Source organism: Cyclopterus lumpus, chromosome 19, assembly GCF_009769545.1.
Source record: "Cyclopterus lumpus isolate fCycLum1 chromosome 19, fCycLum1.pri, whole genome shotgun sequence".
Classification (NCBI taxonomy): Eukaryota; Metazoa; Chordata; class Actinopteri; order Perciformes; family Cyclopteridae; genus Cyclopterus; species Cyclopterus lumpus.
The window spans coordinates 1,797,501-1,820,000 of NC_046984.1; the positions used below are offsets into that span (position 1 = coordinate 1,797,501).

General features: G+C 42.1%; 2 protein-coding genes across 2 annotated transcripts in view; one reads left to right on the forward strand and one right to left on the reverse strand.

The window, feature by feature from the left end:
* Positions 1–1,417: 1,417 nt before the first annotated feature.
* Positions 1,418–7,809, reverse strand: ube2d1b (ubiquitin-conjugating enzyme E2D 1b). The gene is made up of 7 exons (XM_034559012.1): positions 7,632–7,809; positions 6,498–6,561; positions 5,565–5,596; positions 3,549–3,626; positions 2,985–3,090; positions 2,589–2,682; positions 1,418–2,470 (listed from the first exon to the last, which is right to left on the reverse strand). Exons 1-7 carry the CDS (start codon positions 7,653–7,655, stop codon positions 2,425–2,427), a joined length of 444 nt encoding a protein of 147 aa, XP_034414903.1. The 5' UTR covers positions 7,656–7,809; the 3' UTR covers positions 1,418–2,424.
* A 3,268-nt stretch (positions 7,810–11,077) lies between these two features.
* Positions 11,078–22,500, forward strand: part of ipmkb (inositol polyphosphate multikinase b) — a 14,844-nt gene continuing 3,421 nt past the window's right edge. Inside the window, exons 1-4 of the mRNA XM_034559167.1 lie at positions 11,078–12,416; positions 16,987–17,072; positions 18,579–18,675; positions 19,100–19,272. Of these exons, the coding sequence (XP_034415058.1) occupies positions 12,179–12,416; positions 16,987–17,072; positions 18,579–18,675; positions 19,100–19,272 (594 nt within the window). The 5' untranslated portion in view covers positions 11,078–12,178. The remainder of the gene's footprint in view (positions 12,417–16,986; positions 17,073–18,578; positions 18,676–19,099; positions 19,273–22,500) is intronic.

Below are 22,500 nucleotides of genomic sequence, written 5' to 3' on the forward strand. Positions count from 1 at the left end.
TTGTGCAGAAAGCTTTATATACATAAATGTATTGGTCTAAAAGGAAACACAATATTCACCAGGTCAACACTTGACTGACAAATCAGAAAGCCGTAAGGAAGTGTGTCCTCTATAGTACCTTTACATTGACATTAGGGCCGTATGGTTGCCCCTGATTCATAACCTGCTAAACTGTTGCATATTCTTGAATTCATTGGGGTTTAACAAAGCTCCACACTCCACATGTGGAGAGAATCTGGAGGCAGCTTTTGGTTGCCGAAATTGAAAATATGTATATATTTTGAGTGATTCAGATACTTCACCGTTATACATCAGCTTTGTAATGAGTACTGCCATCGAGCTGCCTGCTTCATTAGAGTATATGCACTGCTACAGACGCCATTATGAATTCTGCTTATCGGTCCAACTCTTTATCAAGTCCCTTACTGTGCTTATAGTTAGGGCTGAATCAGGTTTGCCCTGGTCCAGCCCCTTGATATGCTGCTATAGGCTTATAGGCTGATGGGGGATGTTTTAGGATACACTGAGCACCTATCTCCTCTTCTCTCTCTCCTTATGGATGAATGTACATCTCTCCATTGCACCTTATTAACTCTACTTCCTTCTCGGAGTCTTTGTGACTTCACATCTCATAGGGTCCATTGGACCTGGTGGTGTCTGATGCCTCCTGCCTGGTGAGCCGGCCTCCTGCCATGGCCCCTGCTGATGCGCCCATCTCTCTACCTCCTTCTGTTACATGGATTGTGGAGGCCCTTTCATACATTGTCATATTCATGTAATGTGTTTATGTAACTCTGTAATGCTGTTCATTCTGTACACATGACATCTATTGCATCTGTCCATCCGGGGAGAGGGATCCTCCTCTGTTGCTCTCCTGAAGGTTTCCTCCCTTTTTTCCCTGTGAAAAGGTTTTTTCTATTTCTTGGGAGTTTTTCCTGATCCAATGTGAGGTCCTGGGACAGGAATGTTGTATGTGTACAGGTTGTAAAGCCCTCTGAGGCAAATTGGGCTACATACAACAAACTGAATTGAAATTGATCCCTGATGACATCTTCTGTGTCATTTTAACCGGTTCCCAAATCTCATCTGCACGTGCAGCGCCGGCTGTTTCCGGATTTAAATATGATGGTTATATTCAAATCCACTAAAAGCAACAAATAAAACAAATGTATTTCTTTTGGGGCGCGCCCATATTTTTTATGTTAAAAAGTGGTCTCCACTAATGCTGCGTTCAAACCAAACGTGTTGCAAATATTCGCAACGCGTTTGGTGTGAACAACAACTTTGTAAGGCAACCAAAGGCCAACCCTTACTGTAACGCCTGTAATTAGCACCATATGACCATATTGATGTCAATATGACTAAACATATACAGAAAAAGATAAGACAAGGTGCCCTCCACATATCAATACTAAGCTCGGTGATAAAAACTGTACCATTCTTTAATTCAGTACAAAAGGTGCCACACAGGCTTCTGTACACACACACACAGACACACTTAGATTTTTACCATTTCAATAGCAAAGATAGATATACAGACTGGAGGTCAAACAGAAGGACACATTTCACCCCTTAGGTACAGGCCTGACTGGGTTCAAAATATGATCTTTGTGCCTGTGTAAAGCCATCACTGCTATTCTCAGGGGGAAAGAGCACATCATTTTAATGACAGATTTACATTGTGATAACTCTAATTTAAATGAAATCTCCCAGAGGATTTTAATACTATACAATTCATAACAATAATAAGAAGACAGTAATACGTTACTTGTCATTGCTCCCATTTTCAGGGTAACTGCAACAGTACATCGTTTCATTTCACTTCATCTGCTACAAGATGCAAAAAAAAAAAAAAAGAACTCCTCCACCGACGGCATGACGTGTGTCAGAATGAGGGGCTTACATATTTGGCATTCCCCGTCCCACAACTCCACGGTTCGGTGTGCTCCTTGCTGAATGCCGATGGGCGCAGCAGGGACTCCGGGCGGTTCGTCTAAAACGTACACCGCCCCGCTGCACTCAGCTCCTCTGACCAAAAGGCTCGCCACTCGCCACTGAGCGGCATACGTTATGTCCTACAATCCACTAGTTTTACTTCAAAAATGCTGGAAAGCAACTTGAAATAAACTTGTTTGAGAAATAAAATGTCTTTGATGAAAAGAACACGATGCCAAACTTTTAAATGTCACGGCCTCTGTGAAATGACCACAGGCAGTTTTTCTCATCTGCTCTCCTTTCAAAAAACAAAGAATGTAAATGTCATGTTCTCAGATTATTAATTATGTTAATGACAGTTCAGTCTGATTGAAGTTACCCACGATTACTCAATGATTCCTTACTATAATTTACAGTGTTGGAACTTCAAAAAAGGAAGGAAAAAGAAAGATTCTCAGCATGTTTTTTCTTCATCTTTTTTTCTTTTCTTTACATGGCATACTTCTGGGTCCAGTCTTTTGCTTGTTTGTTGTATCTGAGGAGAGGAGAGGAGAGGCAAGACGAGAGTGGAGTGAGTGGATGATAACCACCGACACCATGGGGTACACATCGATGTCAGTGGACAATACAGCACCACCTGAGCGTGTACTCACTTTTCTTTGTCGTTCTTGTACATGTGTGCTATGTCTGGAACTAAAGGGTCGTCTGGGTTTGGATCACAAAGCAATGAACATATGGACAATAAAACTGGAATGAAGAGGAATTTAAAAGATCACATTAGTCGACACGTAGAGAAAGGATGTTTAAAATGCGCTGGGTTCTGTGTCCCGTGCACCCTGTCAGCATGGTTAGGTTAATTTGACAGAATTTCATATAGTCTTGAAATCATAATATTACAGGTACACTTCAAAAGGTCACTCCATAAGGTCAATAATAATGTAAAATACAGATAAGATTAAAACAATGACATAAGATGACAACAATGACAAAGTGTAGTAGTGTTGCTGTTACAGTTGACACACTGACAGCGACTAAGAGACTGTAGTTACCTTTAGACACCGTAAGTGCTGGAGACCACTGAGACCGTAGAATGTCCAAACAGATACTCCCATTGCTGTTGATATTTGGATGATAAATCTTAGTTGTAAATGCTACCTGTGAAAAAAAACAATGACACACACACCCTGTATGAGCAGAGAAGACACACCTGCACACAGGGAATTAAATACTATTCTGGAAAACACAGGATGAATGTTAGATGTGGCATGTAAACATTTCAGGTCACCTGCCACCAGGACCAGTAGCATTCCTGCTTCAGGACCAGTAGCATTCCTGCTTCAGGACCAGTAGCATTCCTGCTTCAGGACCAGTAGCATTCCTGCTTCAGGACCAGTAGCGTTCACACACACATCAAAAGATATCAAACACATTCCAGTCCACTTCTGCAAATGGTTTGACTGATCGGATAACAAGCGCTCTTCATTTGTGATCCGATAGCCCGTCTCTCTCTCTCTCTCTTTTTATTGAGGTTGTTGTGCAGTCAGGAAACTGACTGCACAACAACCTCAATAAAGTATGACACTGAAGTGTTGAGTAACCCAACCAGCTCTTACCTTTGGAGGTTTGAATGGGTAGTCGGTGGGGAAGTGGATTGTGAGAAAGAAAACTCCTCCTTGGTAAGGACTGTCCCCCTGAGAAAAAGACAGTAAAACATTTCAACAGGTCCCAAATAACAGTCAGCACACAACAGGTTTATATTGTGGCCAGCTGGTGCAGCTATAAGGCTCGTTAATTAAACCCCCTCAACCTAACAACAAACAATAAGACCACTATGCCACGACATGGGCAATAAGTAGTGTTGGAAACAGCATAAACAGAAGGACTTCCAGATAAAGCGGTTTAGACAATCTGTGTGATGACCAGGGTTGCAAAATTCCGGGAATATTCAAAGATGGAAAATTTCCACGGGAATATACGGGATTTAACGAGAATAAACTGGAAATGTTGGGGTAATTTAACTGTATGTACCTTGTCATAAGCAGACATGCATGCAAACATTTATAATAGAACTTTTAAAAAACTTTATTCTTTCATCAAACAACAAAAACATGAACGGTGAATAAAAAAGGTGTATTCCCTATGATCACCACCCCCCAACACAATTTTTTGGGGTGTTTTTCCCTGAATCCTTTCAGGTCTAAATGATTTCTTCCTGGACCTCATCAACGTCCTCCTCACTGCTGTACAAAGTTAGTCTACTGTATACAAATAAACTTGGTATTAAATTGAACATGGCTTCAGTTTACCAAGTAATCAATATGCTAATGACAAACAGTGTTGGGAAAGTTCACTTTCTACATGAACTAGTTCAGTTCATACATTTTAAAATGAACTAGTTCAGTTCATAATTCAAAATGTTGAACTAAGTTCACAGCTCCAAAAAATGAACTAGTTCAGTTATTCTTTTCAATATGTTGCGAGATATAATTGAAATCTCTGTCTGCAATACCGCTCTTGGCCTCTACGCCACTCGGCGCTCTCACACTTGCCAGACATAGGGCTGAAACGTTCAGACAACACTGATGACAAAGATGTTCAAAAACAACAGAACGTTTTATGTTTATGTTTCTGGCAGACAATGTTCCCAACCAGCTGCATTCAGGGTCCAGCTGAGCTAGACTTGCATAGTCTTGTTCTCAACTACATTTAAGTTCCCTGTTATATGTTTTTGCAAAAAAACTTAGGCACATTTTTTTTTTTTTCAAAATTCCCGAGGAAACTTTCCGGAAATTTACCGGAAACTTTCCGCCCCTTTGCAACCCTAGTGATGACCGGGGCTGTGGGTTACGATTTGATTCTGTAAGCAAGATGTGTTGTGATTTTTATTCAAAGTTTAGGACTGTCATGGTATAAAGAACACATCCCTATATGCAGAACATCTGAGTGAAACAAAGTTTGTTCTTGTTTTAGTGCAATCAGTACAGTGGGATCTGCATTTCCATTGATCACCTGTAACATCCAACATCCTAGCACTACTTTTTGAGCAATCTCAGTGACAAATCTTTGTTACCTATTCAAATTGAGTGTTTTTGACGGTATTACTAATCATAATATTTGCTTATTCAGTGAATAGATATGTTCTTAACCTACTGAGGACCACTCGTGTTTTTTACCACGTTCTGAGATCCCAGTAGTTACCATGGCAAATGACAGGTAAGCCAGTTATGTAGCTAATTTGCTAACCCATTACACAGCACCATTAGAAAATTAAAAAATAATAAACATCAGCAGCTTTGATCCCTAAAGCTGAATCTGTTTGAGAGGCTTGAAGATGTTTTGTTGGCTTACATGTTTACATTCACTGTGCACCCAACATGTGAACTGGTCAACAGTATTGTATCCTGGCACACATAGTACAGATTATAGTATATCCTATCTGGAACACAGGCAAAACTATTGAAAGGAAATGCAAACATGGTCAAAACATCCCCATTGTGGTCTTAAAGGCCTGTGTCAAACAATGGTGAACAGGTCCCAATAGCTACTAAGAGGTCTTTATTAATGCAGCACAATCCCAGTTGAGTCCGTCTGAGAGGACTGAAAGCCTTAAGTGATGGTGTGATACTCACCGGACCCATTATGGTCGCCTGCCAATGAAACACTAAAAGCAATACAGGGAGAAAGAGAGAGACAGAGGAAAATATCAGCAGTGCAAGTCACAGTCAAATGTTAATCAGCCATCATAAGCATGTATGCATTAATGATCGGATCATATATAACCGACTGAGGGTTTTTTTCTAACTTTCTATTAGCTTTTAGATGTTAAAAAAACAAAAATCTCTAGAATCTGCGTCCTACTGTGCATTTACAGATGTTTCTGGGGGAGTGAGTCAGCCTGCGGAGTCCGGTTCAAGTGGCGAGTGAATTTTAAATCCTGTCTGCCAGGATCGGGCTGTATCTATTTTTCACTGGGGTATACTGTATATTACGGCATTTGTTTCAAGTTTTTTTCCTTCTTTCTTCTTTTTGAAGTTAAATTAAAATTACAATAGCTGGTCCAGCAGGTCAGTGAGCCTGGGACAAAGTTGTCGATGACTTCCGGGCTAGCCGCCTTCCCCCTGGATTATTTAAAATGTAACTAATCTAGGGAACCACCGATATATCGGATATCAGGCCAATACAGACTCAAATAGCTGAATGGGCTATCATTGACAATGGGGCCGATCTATTCAATTATATTAACTATATACGGAAATTGTAATTCCCGTTTAAGTTTTGACCAAGTTGTTGCTGCATTTAAAAACTTGAATTGCAATTCCTGTTCATTCTGTAGGTATTTTTACACAATGGATTTATTTGAGTTCAAAGATTCGCAGTCACTGACTATATAGTTCATTCCCTTTTTTCCGAAGCTAAGAGGTTGCTCAAATGTACTTCAGTATGTGCCTCTGTGATTAAACGCATCACGGCTCAAAGACATTTAGTGTGAAAAACAGTAGGTGAACACTCATGTGATGCACGAGAAATTCTGACACGAAATATGCATGTCTAATGATACTCACAGTCATCGCCCACTGGTCCAGCGGAGCACTGTGCTGGAGGGTCTCTCTGCAGGTCATGCAGCTCCTGCTCAATGCAGCAGAAATATGTGACACAAGTCAGTTACTTGGCTAAACATGCACCGATTTGCTTCAGTAAAAACTTAGGATCACATAGAATCAGACTTTGTGGGCACCAATGGGATGTGTTCTGCTGGTAATCCTGTTAAAGATTGAAGTTTGAGTCTCTGTCAGTGACACCCCTCTCTTTATCCCTGATGCCGATTATATTTATCCGCACAGCACTAAAGACTCCATTTCATGTGTGCCACATACGTTTTTTCCAAGAAAGACATCAGATAACACCATACAACAAAACTCAAGGTCAAGTAGCTTTACTGGTGCTCTCCACCACATCTCATGGTATTCCTCAATGAAAATACAAAGCAAGGTGTGTGGTCAATAGGCTGATACTAAGCATTTACAAATCAAGATACAAATATGGCTAGCTACTCTCTGGCTGTATTATAGTTGTAAATAAAAAAATGTTAGTTCAATTTGTTTTGCCCTAATTAACATAACCATCAGCAGCATCATGGTTCGGGTGTGGTTGGCAAAAAGTATGATCTAGTTACACAATGATGTTGGCCACAGACAGCCTTTCTGTATGCCTCCACGTTCCTAGCAGGGCTGTGACACAGGCACGACTAACGACTAGAGAAGAACGGGATTATGTGCTGACGAGTAACTTTCCTGGTCACTGCAGTACTTGTCTATCGCCACGAGGAATAGTACACGTACGAGTACGACAGGGCTGTTGTCCGGTTGCTTAGAGAGACCACGCGGAGCGACCGCCGCAGAGACGGCGCCAGGCTGCCAAGGAAGCAGCCCGGGCGGTCACCACGCTAGCTTAGGTTGTTCGCGAGCTAGCAGCAAACTTTGAAGTTGTCATTCGCCGCTGTTTTTGTTCCGGGGATGTCAACGTACAAATGGTGTCCAACAACGTCACAAAGTTAGCCACAAGTCACATTAAAGGAGGGATAGCGTCGTACTCGTTGCTAATAGGCCATATTGTGAAAATTAATTATTACGTTAGCCTCTGGTGGGCCAGCTGCAGTTAGCGGGCAGCCAGAAGTGGCTCGTCACAGTTCACGTTACCTTCTGTATTCTCTTCAGCGCCATGGTGAAGGGGCGGGTTGCTCCTCAGCTCACGTCCACTCGCTCCTCACTGGAACTGCAATATTATTGCTGACGGTTGTTCCCTGAGTACTTCTACAGTCCGCGATGTGTTTGTGTTTTTGTGAAACCTCTTTTGTTTCCGCTTCCTCCTGTTTACGGTCGCTCTCCCGAAGTGGATCATGGGAAACGTAGTCGTGGATTTCTTTGATTTGGAGTCACCGCCTACATCCTTTGGAGTGATTTGCGTTGATATTAATCCTTATGTGCTCAGTTTCGGATTCTTTGAAGCGCCGTGGAGGTTTCTGTATACTTTGGTTCCGAATTATGACATGTCAATGTTAGACGCTTCTGTAATAAGTAATCAGAAAGAAAAAATAAGTTTTGCTTTTAAAAATACTTTCTAAATTGAATAAATTGTCAGTGTTGATTTTAAACACATCATACATATTCAGGAATTATCCATTAGCCTATATATTATCTCATGTATTATAACTCCACATGTTAATATGCCTACTCCAAGGGAACTGGTGTTGGCGATATCGTTTTCCCAATTGCCGACTATTACATCCTGATGTGATGCATGTTTACAGATGAAACATGACATGGATGGAACACAGGAGCTGAAATCTAAGCTTCTTCTTTGTATTGTACTACTTTCCCCAAATAACTTGAATGCAGCATTAAAAGGGCCATTCTTTTCTCTCTCTTTTTCAAAGTATGCATGAGTTGCAAAAACACCTGAAGTTTCAAGTAATTTGAAAGTGCAATGTTGCTGGTTTTCCAAGAGGTGGCGCTGTTTATAAAAATTAGACTCGTTTTCCAGGATGCCTGAAACAAAAACACGAGTCAATCAAAGTTGATGGTATTTAGAATCGCCGAAAAAGGTTTCTCTCCACTTCTACATGGGATGATAGTATCCGCAAGTCTCTAATCTCAAACAATAGTTTTTGGATATGATCACTTTCTATGATCACAAGTATCCATCCTTCCACCCTACACAGATCAGCAATCACATACAAATAATTTGATCTGAGGACAGACATGAGGAGAACATCAACATAGCAATGAGTCAGTAATGGCATGTTTGGACCCGGAAGCACGACCCAGACAATAAGCAGATATCCAAAGTTAGTCTTTAGTCAGTCAAAAAACGGGCAAGCTACTTTCAATAACAACAGATTCCAAATTGTAACAATTGACTCTGGGAAAGACGTCTCAGGGTGTATATTCAGCGTGGAGAGCAACAATAGAGAAACAGTCCTGGTGCCAAAGTGAGAAGAGTCGAGCCCGAACCACGCAAGTGGAACACAAATGACCTGACAGGGAACAGGTGGAAACGGGCCAATATACTGTTTCCACTGCAAGGCTGATGTGGGAGGAGGGAACAGGTGCGCCGGGTCACGTGATGAGGAACAGGGTTTTACTGCAGGTCAGGAGGGTGTGGAGCACTCTGGAAGGGCGGTAGAGTTCTTGGGAAACGACCAGACGAGGAGAATATGAGTCAAGCGACGAAATACAGACGAGAGCTGGAAATCCCCTTCGACTGTGAGGCGACTCAACTCTAGTATAAACCTAATGTCTTTATAACCATTCATGTTCGATATCAAACACCTTATGATGAGTGTGTGTATGGTGAAGTCGTTTTGGTTATGGTTAACTAACTTCAAACTATTTACACTTGCATCCAAAACTGAGCAGACCTATTGCAAAAACCACGCCAAGTCTGGTATACACAAATCAATTCTGACTTTCCATTATTATTATTATTATTGTTATTATTATTATTATTATTCCCGTTAACCTCACATCTTACAATACATGCATGTATCAGTGCGACTTACACCGATTACACTCTAAGTTCAGAGGTATTACTCCGTAAAGTACAAGTACTTCCAAGTGTTCCCTTTCAGCTTCCACATGGTCAATATGTTTGTAAAAAGTATGTGTAAACATACAAGGACATTGAGTCTTTTCTTGCAACTCTAGCAGTCCTTTGATCATTTGTGATCACAGCTTTCTGGTTTGTGGTTGACATTGCAACTTAATCATCACAAGCTGCATCCACGACCAAAAGAGGCGTTCAGGAGCAGACACATTCTACAGAAATTTGCAACAACAAAAAAATTGCATATAGTATATTAGATGTACATACAATTACATGTCGCTTTGGATAAAAGCGTCAGCTAAATGACATGTAATGTAATGTAATGTAATGTCGTTTTTCACACATCAACTTCTTAGTTCTTTGGCTCCACCTCCAGCTGTTCGCCCTAAAGGTTGGCGGACTGAACGCAGGAATTAATTACTGACGTTAGTCAAGTTAATATGAAGAACATAGCATATTCAGATCTGAGCCTCTTTCAAATGATATAATACAGACACAAATCCCGTGCCAAAGAGAGTAATTCCACCTTTTATACATTATGTCAGGAAGATGTGCCTCGAGCATAAACAGCATCATTATGTTGTTATGAGCAAGAGAACGGACTGGACGGCGCTTCATTCCACTGTAAACAGAGCTGCCATCTGTTTACTGATCCCGGCATTTGTGTTTATGGGACTTTAGGCCAATAAGAGCGATATTGTGAACTTTATGACAGATAAGTGTAATTGTCATTGCAATTAGAGACATGGACCCGTCTGGAAGTCTCCTATGATGGATCATTTCTCAGGGGGGGTAATTTCCCCTCAGATAATGTATTTCACATGCGTTCCGTTATGGGTCTTTTAATCATTTCAGCGCTTCAATAAAACATACTTTTTCATCAGCAATCACGGATATGATGCACAGACCCACTGTAATGTAACAGAATAGTTTTTAAATAATAATAATTATGAATTAAAAACACACTGAAGGTTTCACCGCATCTTGGTATGTTCATGTTAAATGTCACGTTCAGTTCAGCAGTTTACACATCTTCGCATCTCATCTGACATGTGGACGTTCCCGTCCCACATCACCACCGATTCCTTTATCTGGTGTCAATGTTCCAGTACCCACAAGCAATGTACCCGTGCACGCGCGCGCGCACACATACACACACACACGCGCGCGTATACAGCCCTCATACCTGCCCAACAAACTACGGCTAATATCCTTCATAAAAGTCATACGCTCACACCTAAACAATATACAAAATATATTATATTGGTATAGGTTATAGTAGCCCATACACAAAATGTAATCATCTCCTGGAACTCCCAGGTTACAGGTGATAAAGACAGCCTATGTGTCACCGGTTAGAGGGAACGATGCACACAAAATAAATGAATAAATACAAACATCTCTTTCACGCATGCATGCACGCACTGCAATACATGGCAAGCGCAAATAAATCAAAGCTGTTACTGCTGTGGTCGCAGTGAAGGTATCTTGTGTTTTGCGACAGTAACGGAAAGTGTCGCAAACGTGTGGGAGGCTTTGGGCGATTTGATACGTAGTAAGGTAGCCGCCTACACCGACCTGGATATCTACAGCTGGGGAGCAGTCTGTCGGTAACTTTTAATATCATGGATTTGAGTACGACTATGCATCGTGTTTGTGCTCATCTTCAGCGGATAGCCCTTCGCCCTGAAGGCGGCTGTACAGCAAGTGTGATGTCCCTCTGGTTCGCCGAGTTGTGACGCGAGGAGGGGCTTGCTAAGCAGCCTAATGGACAGTATCGATGACTTAGCAATCAAAACCAGAACTGAATATCCTCTTTATGCAATTGTATTGCCTCCGTTTGTCCTGCCCGCGTTCCTGTTTACTGCCTGAAACTGGATATCACTCTCGAGTGTGTCGTAACATCACCATTTCTGAGAGACAACAGTATTTACATCTCTAGAGCGAGGAAGTGGAGCTGCGTCAGGCTAGCCGCACTTGATCGAGATAAGACCGGACGTTGGGTGACGTTGCCTTCGTAATAAAGGTGCCTAACGTATTTGTTATTTACATTAAATAACGATGTTTGGGATTAGACCGGGACGTAACGCGTAGATAAAACGACAGCGCGTGTTTGAATAGCGACAGAGACCTCCACCTTAATGTTTACCGTGGTACGTGCGTCGCCATTCGTTTTATTTTGGAAGCTGCGAGCGGAAGTCGTGCTCGCTCCTGCTATTTTGACACTGGTAGGAAGTGGGATGTGGCCAGGTTGTATTTATGCTTCTGTTTTAAGATATGAAAATCATTGAATTAGCGCTGCTTCTGGAGCCCGGTTTCACCAGCGGTCACAGCGGAGATTACGACAGTGTCTCCGTCCGTCAGCGTGCTGGTTGTCGGCGGTCGAAGGCGGTGAACACGAGCGGAGCTGCTGTGCTGGTTTCGTCTGGACTGGACCATTTCCATGAGGGCTTCTCAACCTCACGCCCTAACAATCCGTGCGCGGGGCTGTGTTTTGTGCTTACGTAATAACAGCATGTGAATCGATAGTCACATCGTTGACTTTTTTTATTTTGAATTTTTTCTTGGACAAAGACTTTGCCCCCACACATAAAACAATTATATAATATATAGCAACAAAATATATGATATTTTGTTGCAAATGTCAACAACTCAGCGTCAAGTGATGATGGAATCCTCGCTCGCTCTCGGAAGACTGGAACTGACCCCCGGTTCAGGCGCCGTCGGGGTCAGCCTCTCCCCGCGGCTCTCCGCCGGGCACCCGGCGAAAGAGACGTGCGGTCAGCGGCCACTGGGGCCACAAAGCCCGGCTCACCTGAACGGCTGCGTCCCGCTGTCACATCAGGTGGCGGGTCACAAGTACGGAGTGGATACAGTGGGTGAGTTACTTCCCTGGGGTCAGAACTTTTTGAAATGTATTTTTATGAAGACCTGTCAACTGAATGTAGCGTTGCTACATGCTACTGAGAAATTCGGCCGACGAATAACCTACCAACAGTTTTCACCAAAGGTGTCGGCAGGTGAAAGATGATTGTTGTGGTAACATTCCTTGCCTCTACCTGGTGTGAGTGCTGTCAGCAAGAACAGTACATTAGGAGATTTTATGATATACACGTTTGGCTTGATGCTTTTAAATATTTTCCCATGCATGCACAGTTATGAGTTAGGAGTCCTTCACCTGTGGGAATGAATTAGATATTGTTCTCACTCTGTCTGTACTGTACATGACTGTACTGTACTATTCCACACATTGTTTCCTGCTCTTAATCTGATCTGAGATCATGTGTGGATTTGTGAACATGATGTCCCCGTTCTCCCTCCAGTCTTCACTGGAACACACGTCACTCACGTCCATTGGACAGCTGGCCGCATTAAAGCCTCCATTGTGTGTGTGTGTGTTATCAGACAAGGTGTGGAGCTGACTGTGGGTGTTACAGCCGCTGGTGGTTCCAGTAGCTCTAAGACAGACCAGTCAGTAGCCTCCTAGGGAGACATACATTCTCACTGTGGGGCCCCGTGACCTGCAGTCGGCCAGGACAAACCTGTCTGTCCACAAGTTCTTTTCTTTTTTGTGCTGTAAGGGTTCCTGTTTAATATGAGCTGTTAAGTTCACATTCCCTGTGTTGAATCACGGTCTTACTAGGATTGTAAGCAGAAGTTTGATGTGTGAGCTCCAGATTCGGTCTAAACTAGTAATGCTGATAATCAGTTCTACCTTCATGAGCTCCTCGTGACACCAGGGGCGATGAATCAACTGGGTTCAGTCAAGCGCTGCATGATTTGCCTCTGTGGATAGAAGTAAAATGCCATAATGTATCACTCTTTCTCGAGCTCAAGTGATAAATTGATTAATCCTTAATGTGATTCACAGACATTTCGATATGTCATCAGAATGTGTCTTGTTGATGGTGGCACCGATCCGTCCACCATCTCTGCAATACCATTTGTGATTTTTTTTTTTTTTTTTTAAATCATCTTTCACCTCAACTCTCATATGCCCCAAATGTAAAATGTGTGCACCTCACTTTGTGGAACTTCCCCTGGAACTCTGCAACAGCACAGTCACTTGGATCCAAACAGCTCACGATTGTTTCGCTCCACCGCTCTCAGTTCTTCTTCTTCTTCTTAATATCAGCCACAGTTGTATCAATAGATTGAGAGAAAATGAATGGACACTAATTATTAATTGAATTGAATTGATTATAAGTAGGTCAAATGTCCTGGTTCCAGCTTCTCCAGTGTAAAGATGTGTTGTTTTTGGTAATAATACTTGCTGGGGGTCAGAAATCTTTTTGCCCTCTAGTCAGTTTTTACTTTCCTCTTTTTGTTCTGTTTATTAGCCTATATCAAATAATGCAACAACTAAACTTATTTGTCATGTTCATTTATTCAGAATGAGCTGGCCTCTGGGACAGTACTGTGACGTATTGTAAACTTAACGGTCAAAAGATAAATTCAAGTAATGATTGCTAGTAAACGTATATTGCATACCATTTATTTGCCCGTCACTGCCCCAAATATTCCAAATGATAAGTGACAGGATCAACACTAACAAGTTTAAAAGCATCAACATGTGTTTGCTGTCACTGAAATATGATGCTGGCCGTTTATACTTTGAGTTAATGAAGACATTATGCAGTAATGAAAATGTGACCGTATACATGTCCTGTGTATGGCGTGCACACTGCTCAAAGACAGAGGGATGCTTTGCCTCCCAAGACCAATGTCCCTTTTCTTGTGCCATCAGTTTCCTCTGGTTCAGTCGACTCACTTTCCACATTTGTTTGAGACGTTGGCGCGCTGATCAAAGTTTACACCCAGAAGTCAAACAGCTTAATTTGCTTCACCATTAAACTGAGTCCTGTGTGCACGCCAGTAAACGCACCAACGCATGTGCAAAGTCGTCTGGTTCCTTTTCTGACCGTAACAAAGATATTTGAATATCACCAATAACAACAATTTTGGAAACTGAATTTAGTTTGAGGGGCACATTTGGCTGTTTGCAGTCTTTATTTTTTATTGCGTCAAATAGTGGTTTCCCATTTCTGAAAGAGTTGTCATTGGTGTCTGTACTATAATATTTCTGAGAAAGAGGCCGTCGGAGATGCAGTATATTTAACCGTAATGTGGAATGGTCTGCTCTTCATCCCGCTTTGGGCTCAGTAGTGAACAATCATTAACATAAAGAGGCCCACGTAGGTCCAAACTAACAGGCGGGGGAGAGACGCTGCATTGAGACCAAGCCAGCAGTTTCCTTAAGTCTCCAGGACAGTTGCAGAACAAGCACTGGAATCCTGTTCAGCATGTACTCTTGCTGAATGAAAATGATCCTGCTTACTCCTCCCACCACCCCCCAGGCTCTGTTTCCCCCAGGTCCATAGGTCCGTGTTTGAATGCGTACTGGTGATGGGCAGTCCTGTGCCACGGCGGGCTGAGCGTCTGAGCAGGTGCTTTCATATATTCCCATGAATTCTGTCAGTTTCCAATAAAAAAAACAAATAAGCGTGAAAAGGGCCGAGAGGTTGTGTCAGCACTGTCGGGAAACATGGAACTTTACATGCAAATCTTTTTTTTAGCTCTGTGTGTGTGTGTGTGTGTGTGTGTGTGTGTGTGTGTGTGTGTGTGTGTGTGTGTGTGTGTGTGTGTGTGTGTGTGTGTGTGTGTGTGTGTGTGTGTGTGTGTGTGTGTGTGTGTGTGTGTGTGTGTGTGTGTGTGTGTGTGTGTGTGTGTGTGTGTGTGTGTGTGTGTGTGTGTGTGTGTGTGTGTGTGTGTGTGTGTGTGTGTGTGTGTGTGTGTGTGTGTGTGTGTGTGTGTGTGTGTGTGTGTGTGTGTGTGTGTGTGTGTGTGTGTGTGTGTGTGTGTGTGTGTGTGTGTGGTGGGGGGGGGGGGTAGTTAGATCATAATGAAGTTACAGGCTCTGATGCAAGACAGAGAGGCAAAGGTGAAAGTCTGACTGTGTGACTCAGTAGTCCTCACCTGTCAGCTGCTCCGTGTTGATTCTTCATGTTGAAGGACAGGTCTTTAGAACCCTTTCACCCACATGAAGGTGCAATTGTCTAAAAGACAGTTCTGTATTCCATGACTAAAGAATTCACAAAGAACGGTTGGACACTGTGATTATGTGGTAGAATCAATGCCAATCCTTTCTCATATATCTCAATATATATATATATATATATATATATATATATATATATATATATATATATTATGATGAAAAAAAAAGATATATATATTTTTTCATCATAATATATATTATATTATATAATCACGTGACACTGAGTGTGCGTGTACACCTCTGTGTGTTCTTTGAAGAATCTGGAGACAGAGGAGCAGACTAATCCTCCAGCTGTAATCAGTTGTGGTCAGCCTGCGATGATGTAACAGGACACTCTCTTTCTAACTGCGTCTTTCTCTCCATACTGGAAGTAGGCAGACACATGTAGTGGTAACTTCAGGGGAACTCTGTAACCAAACTAATTTAATTTTACATAAAACGGTGAAGAATAAATGAACTAATTTCTTCAGTCATTGTCATTTAAAGAACAGTCTTCATTTAATGGTTGGCTAATGGCTTGATCTAAGTCACATTTGCAGACATGCTATATCTTTTTTTGTTTACAGTGCCCACAATAGAGCAGTGTAGCATTGTGTTTCCATGACTTCATACTGACGGTGTGGAAGTCATTTAATGTGTTCACTATTATTGCCATACACGTGATTACATTTTATTACACCTCAAAGTGGTTTGATTGTGACTGGACAAGTTATTTGCAGAGCAATCGTGCACAAAAGTTGATTCTGCCCAACTTTGTTGGCAACCTGACGTCCTCACCCCGGTAACTCTGTGCAGGGTTTGTTTAGTTTGCCGTATGATCAACCACCTCATTAATGTTTCCGTCAGTTGAGACGTTCCTCCTGGCGTTGGCGTTGGCGTCGGCCTGCTCTTCTGGTGTAACTGGTAACTCCACGCAGGCCGTGGCACCTCTGGAGCTCCAAATGTTGAATGTCTTTCAATCAGAGGTTCGATCCCCGGCTCTGCTAGCCCTAGTCGATGTGTCCTTGAGCAAGACACTTAACCCCTAATTGCTCCACGTAGCTGTTCTACGTGTATGATTGTAAGTCGCTTTGAATAAAAGCGCCAGCTAAATGTAATGTAAAAGTTCTGTTCAGTCAGGGGTTCTGAGACGTTTCACTCTTCAGAAATACTTCTGTTCCTGCTCTTCGTCTCCATCTTCCTCTCTCTGTGCTCATGTTTTATCGCGGCTGTCTGGGTTTGCGTGTTTGATAAATGTCAGTTTCATGAGTCGCCATTGAACCTTCAACACAGCGATGTGTTTCTGCTGTGCTTTAGTGCAAGGGCTGAAAACAAATGGTCCATCTCTTCGGCTGTTTGCTTCCTGTTCTTCACTGCTTGAGTTTTTACGGCCATCTTTGTATTGGTTGCAGGCATCTTGCAGCATCCGGATGGAACGGTCCTGAAGCAGCTTCAGCCTCCACCCAGAGGTCCTCGAGAGATGCAGTTTTACAGCATGGTAACAGAGATGCACTCATTCCTATTATTTTCTTATACATATTGACTAGCTTTATTATTTATATTGAATAAAGAGTTCAACATCTAAAGTTGTAAAAATTAATTTTGCAAAAGTCTCTATGATTGCATTCAAAAGTTTTTTTTTTTTTTTACTTTGACTTGTGTTCTGAAAGATAGATTTATCAAAACCTCATCATATCGCCTTGCTAACAATATGGCAATGCAGCAATATATGGAATGGTAACGTACCTCAGTCTTACACCACTACCCATAATGCAGTAGTGAAATAGACGCTGTATTTAGAGCCTGACACATGTTTGCATTGTTTGGGACTCTCATGCTCACTTTCAATACAAACTGGATGCATGGAGAAATGTAAATGCTTCATTATCAACATAGAGATCAGGCATTTTGTGTGTGGTGTGGGTGTGGGTGTGTTCAATTGAGTTTATTTAGTATAGCCCAAAATCACAAACTACTAATTTGCCTTCAAAGCTCCAATGTTTGCTCTGGAGCTTAGCAGCACTGTCAGCCTCAGCAACTCTCATAGAAACAGGAGTGAGTCACGGCATCATGTCGGCCTGTCTCTGAACTAATCCCAGCCGTGCACGGGGCTGCAAGTCTACTAACTATGTCACGGGACACGGTTCACACAACGGTCCGGTTGTGATGCGTTGTTCTGTACGTTCATCCTGTTAACAAAACAGAGTAGCCGTGTCCTCTGAGTCTTCGTGTCCTCTCAGACTTGTTGTGTCCTCTGAGAGTAGTCGTGTCCTCTGAGAGTAGCCGTGTCCACTGAGAGTAGTCGTGTCCTCTGAGAGTAGTCGTGTCCTCTGAGAGTAGTCGTGTCCTCTGAGAGTCTTCGTGTCCTCTGAGAGTAGTCGTGTCCACTGAGAGTAGTCGTGTCCTCTGAGAGTAGTCGTGTCCTCTGAGAGTAGTCTTGTCCTCTGAGAGTAGTCTTGTCCTCTGAGAGTAGTCGTGTCCTCTGAGAGTAGTCGTGTCCTCTGAGAGTAGTCGTGTCCTCTGAGAGTAGTCTTGTCCTCTGAGAGTAGTCTTGTCCTCTGAGAGTAGTCGTGTCCTCTGACAGTAGTCGTGTCCTCTGAGAGTAGTCGTGTCCTCTGAGAGTAGTCGTGTCCACTGAGAGTAGTCTTGTCCTCTGAGAGTAGTCGTGTCCTCTGACAGTAGTCGTGTCCTCTCAGACTCGTCGTGTCTTCTCAGACTTGTGCTGGGCTGTTGGGACAAATGAGATAATAACAAGTGAAATTACTCTGTTCAGATTCCATACAAATATGTCTTTTCTTACTCTGATTTTATGCATGTGGCAGTGTGTTCCTCATACTATGACATTCTTTCTGAAAGTTAGATTTAAAAATGATTCACTATATATCACCAGTGTGATGGATATTTTTTGTATTTTTTTTTTTACTTCTACACTAAATATGCAGTATCCACATAGGTACTGTATAGTATGGTTGTGGTAATGTGTGTGTTTGTGTGTGTATGCTAGGTGTATGCAGAGGACTGCTGTGATCCATGCCTTCTGCAGCTCCAGAACCATCTGCCCAAGTACTACGGCACCTGGTCCTCTCCGGACAGCCCCAATGGTAAGTGTGTGTGTGTGTGTGTGTGTGTGTGTGTGTAAGTAATAAATCAACACTGATAAATGGGGGAGGGGGAATCAGAATTGTGTCCAAAACCAGATTGAATAGAAACACCAAAACAACCTCCAGCCCAGCAGGCTGTTCTCCCAAACGTCACCTTGTTTACATTGCTGGACGTTTGTAGAATGCACGGAAAGTGAAAAATAACGTAAAACTCTTTCTACGGAAAGATGGTATTGGTACACTTTCATTATTTAATTTGTTCTCTCAATTCTTCTTCTAAGATATAATATGACAGTCAATAGTCAAATAAGTCACATAGTCATCAGAAACATGTCATGAGTAATATTGATTTCTATTTATTAGTTTTTTTTAAATAAAATGTCTGGTATGAACAAGCTAGCATTAAGTCCAGCCATGTTTTCAGACCTGTACCTGAAGCTGGAGGACGTGACCCGGCGCTTCGTCAAGCCGTGCATCATGGACGTGAAGCTGGGCCAGCGGAGCTACGATCCGTTCGCCTCGCAGGAGAAGCGGGAGCAGCAGATCAGGAAATACCCGCTGATGGAGGAGATCGGCTTCCTGGTCCTCGGCATGAGGGTGAGTTTGACCTGCTGTGGGGTTCATGCTGTGTTTTTCTTTGCTTTTTAGTTAGTGACCAGAGCAACAACTAGGAAGTGTGCACGTAAACAAGGTTTACCAGCTGGATTAAAGCCTTCGATTGGAGTCATAATTCACGTGGGCCTTTATTTTACCGCTCTGCTGACTGCAGCCTCAGTAGGTGTTGATTGGTCACATGTTTATTTACTCGCTTGTTAAACTGCATCTACAGAGATGATGATCTCTGATGGAAGCGTAGTAATGCAGTTTTCTTGTGCCGAGTAACGGAGAACCAGAAATTGTGGTTTGGGGTCTCTGTATTACTAAAAAACTGAAGTTTACGCTCTCTGCCAACTATATTCTTCTGTGCATTCTTAAGCAGCAAGAGAATGACAAGAATGTATCAATCAAACCCGGTGACTAAACCCTAGAACTATGAATCGGGACGTCGCTCACACTGCGTCCATGTGCATGCCAGTTTCCTTTTCAGCCAGATGTTCCGGGTGAATTTGAGTTACACACTGTATGTCTCTGGCTTTTTTAATGAAGTTTCCCGTCTTGGTTAGGACTATAGAGCCTTCGTGTGGATGAACAATATTAGTTTTAAATATGTCCGTTCCACACAACGTGATTGGTCAATTTAATTAGAACAATTATAAATGGCCTTTAAACTCAATTGTATTAATTTGCTTCTACTCCGATCAGTGTTGAGCTCCATACAGTAAATCTCAACACTTGTTGCACCGATGTTTATTTCCCCAAACTATATTAGTTAACAAATTTACAACTCTACCAAGGGGCACAGAAAGAAAACCAGAAGAGCAAAATGCATTTAACAAACAGTGGAGCAATGTCAATAAATATATACTAATAAGACGCCTTCACATTTTATACGGGAGGAACAACATGAGGTACTGTTGAGGTATTGACCTCCTGTCAATGTTTAACCCTTGTAATATGTGAAATATGTTGGCTTTGTTGACTGAGCGGTACAGCCCATAATACACACACACACACACACACAGTTGATGTGCATCTATTGGTTGAATCTGTGTAGAACACGCCTCATGTTTCCATCGCAGCTCACCGCATCGTCATCAGTTGTCCTGCATGCAGCTGGAAGCACACAATGGCTTTCTGGTTATATTTAGAATTTCTACCAAGTTAATGCCGCGTTCACGCTGCTGTGGGACCTCGGGCATTCTTTGAACTTACACTCGTACTACGGTTTCCATATATATTGTATTTGTTATGCTGAGTATAAACACACGTCTTTCATTTAATCAAATATATCAAGTCAAACAAAGGCAACTTGTTTGATTTGTTCTTGTCTTTCGAATAGTTTTCTTTTGACAGCGCAGTGTCCCATAGTTTACCAGTTTAATGACAGGACTCTTAAAAGTGTGGACAGCGTGAAGCTCCTTGAGGCAAATGTGTGGTATTGTGCTGTTTAAATCAAATCTACTGGACGCAGGAATAAAAGCTTTAAACCTGAATTTAAAGTTAGGCAGAAGCGTATCGGTTGTTCATTCACCTCTTCAAACTCCTTATTGTACTTGGTCATTCATTTAGTGTGCTGGTCCTTCATCTGCATTCTGTTCTCCTATCAAAGTCTAAGACAACGTTCACTTGAAACCACTCAGTCAAAGTGAGATTTGATTATGATGGCAATACTTTGTTCAGATATTTATTTAGTATCTATTCACTTATTATAAACGGTGTCATTCTACTTATGCTTGCTTGTCATGTTCAGCTGAGCTGCTGTGCTCCAACCAAAAGACTCATCCAGGCTAAACTAGTCTGTAGTGTCCACTTTATCTCTAATTAAGTTTTAAAAATGACACACTTAAAAAGAATATTCAGTGGCACAGCTTTACCCTGCCATATATATCTTTTCTCAGATTGACAATGAGTTTGACTTTTGAATTTGAAAGAAGAAAAAAAAGAAGATGTTACATGTATTAATGGAACCCGTTGGGTGGGACCAGCGACCATACTGCTAAGGCTGTAAATATACACATTCATCACCATGAACTTGCATAAGAGGGAGCCGGTATGGGTGAGGGGGGCTGCTAGTCATTGTTTACTTGAGCCTACTGATGGTTTGTCCTGATTCCCGGTGTAAATCCCATCAGCTTCATCATATGAGTGCTGACGTTTGCTCATATGACCTCTATGCAGAAATGCCTGTATAGAAGGTGAACTTCATGTTTGATGTGTAGACTGAGAGACGTGACCGAGCATAATACTGTAAAACATTCACGTTTAAACACAGCCAACCTTTGCAGCAGGAATGTGAGCTGAATGTGCCCGTATCTTCTAATGTGCTGTGGTGTAAAAAAGGAACTCAACTTTATCAGCTAATCCACATTCGTATACTTGCAACAGAGCACATGATTATTTATAATGTTGCAAAGAGAAGTCAGATTGTTTAGAAGTCTATAGAAGATGACTCTTGATTTATTCCCTCAGTAAACATTGTAAACATGAGTTTATGGTCTCAATCTCTAGTTTCAATTCTTCTTTATAGAGCATGATGTTCATTTAGTACACTATGGTCCATTTAGAGTCAAATAGACCATAAAGCAGAGGATGCATTAGGGCGGGCTTACTGTGATTGACAGGTCTCTACCAAAGCCATATAAGGCGTCACTCATCCTCAATCCAAATATGGTCACTTCCTGTTTGCTGGTTGCTTAAAGACCAGATGGCGATGGCCAAAACTCTGAACTGGAAGCTTCAAAACTACAGTCCACAAACCAACAGGTGACGTCACCATGACGACGTCCTAGACTCTATGGTATGAACCTGCCAGTTCAACCCCGAGCGCACCAGTTCAACCCCAAGCTGTCATCAGATGGTGAGAGAACAGAGATAAATGGAGGAAGTTGGGAGTGGTGCTTTGAGCGGGGAACATTCCCACAATCAGCCGTGTTTGTTTAGACGGAGAGGAGGATAATTAGCGGTAATGACCTTCCTGGTGGAGGAGTGATAGTGTGGGAGGAGGAGGGTCCGAGAAAGATTGAAAGGAAAAGATAAAGGAAAAAAAAGAGGTGATTAAGTGTTGAGAGAATGTTTCCTCCTCACTTAAGCACGCACCACAAACGTGGGACCGCGTAATACAATTGTGGCTTTTATCTTACCCAGCATGCTATTGTTCCACCAAAAGGTTCCTGTTTATTCTCATCTGAAGCTCATTTTGGAAGTTGTGTTTGATGATATATTTTG

Bases quoted from the DNA above. Each gene is read 5' to 3' on its own strand.
- ube2d1b (XM_034559012.1), bottom strand. From the start codon at position 7,655: ATGGCGCTGAAGAGAATACAGAAG. The intron at 6,562-7,631 runs GTAACGTGAACT...TGCATTGAGCAG, and splicing joins CGCTGAAGAGAATACAGAAG to GAGCTGCATGACCTGCAGAG. The intron at 2,683-2,984 runs GTAACTACAGTC...TCTTCATTCCAG, and splicing joins AGCACTTACGGTGTCTAAAG to TTTTATTGTCCATATGTTCA.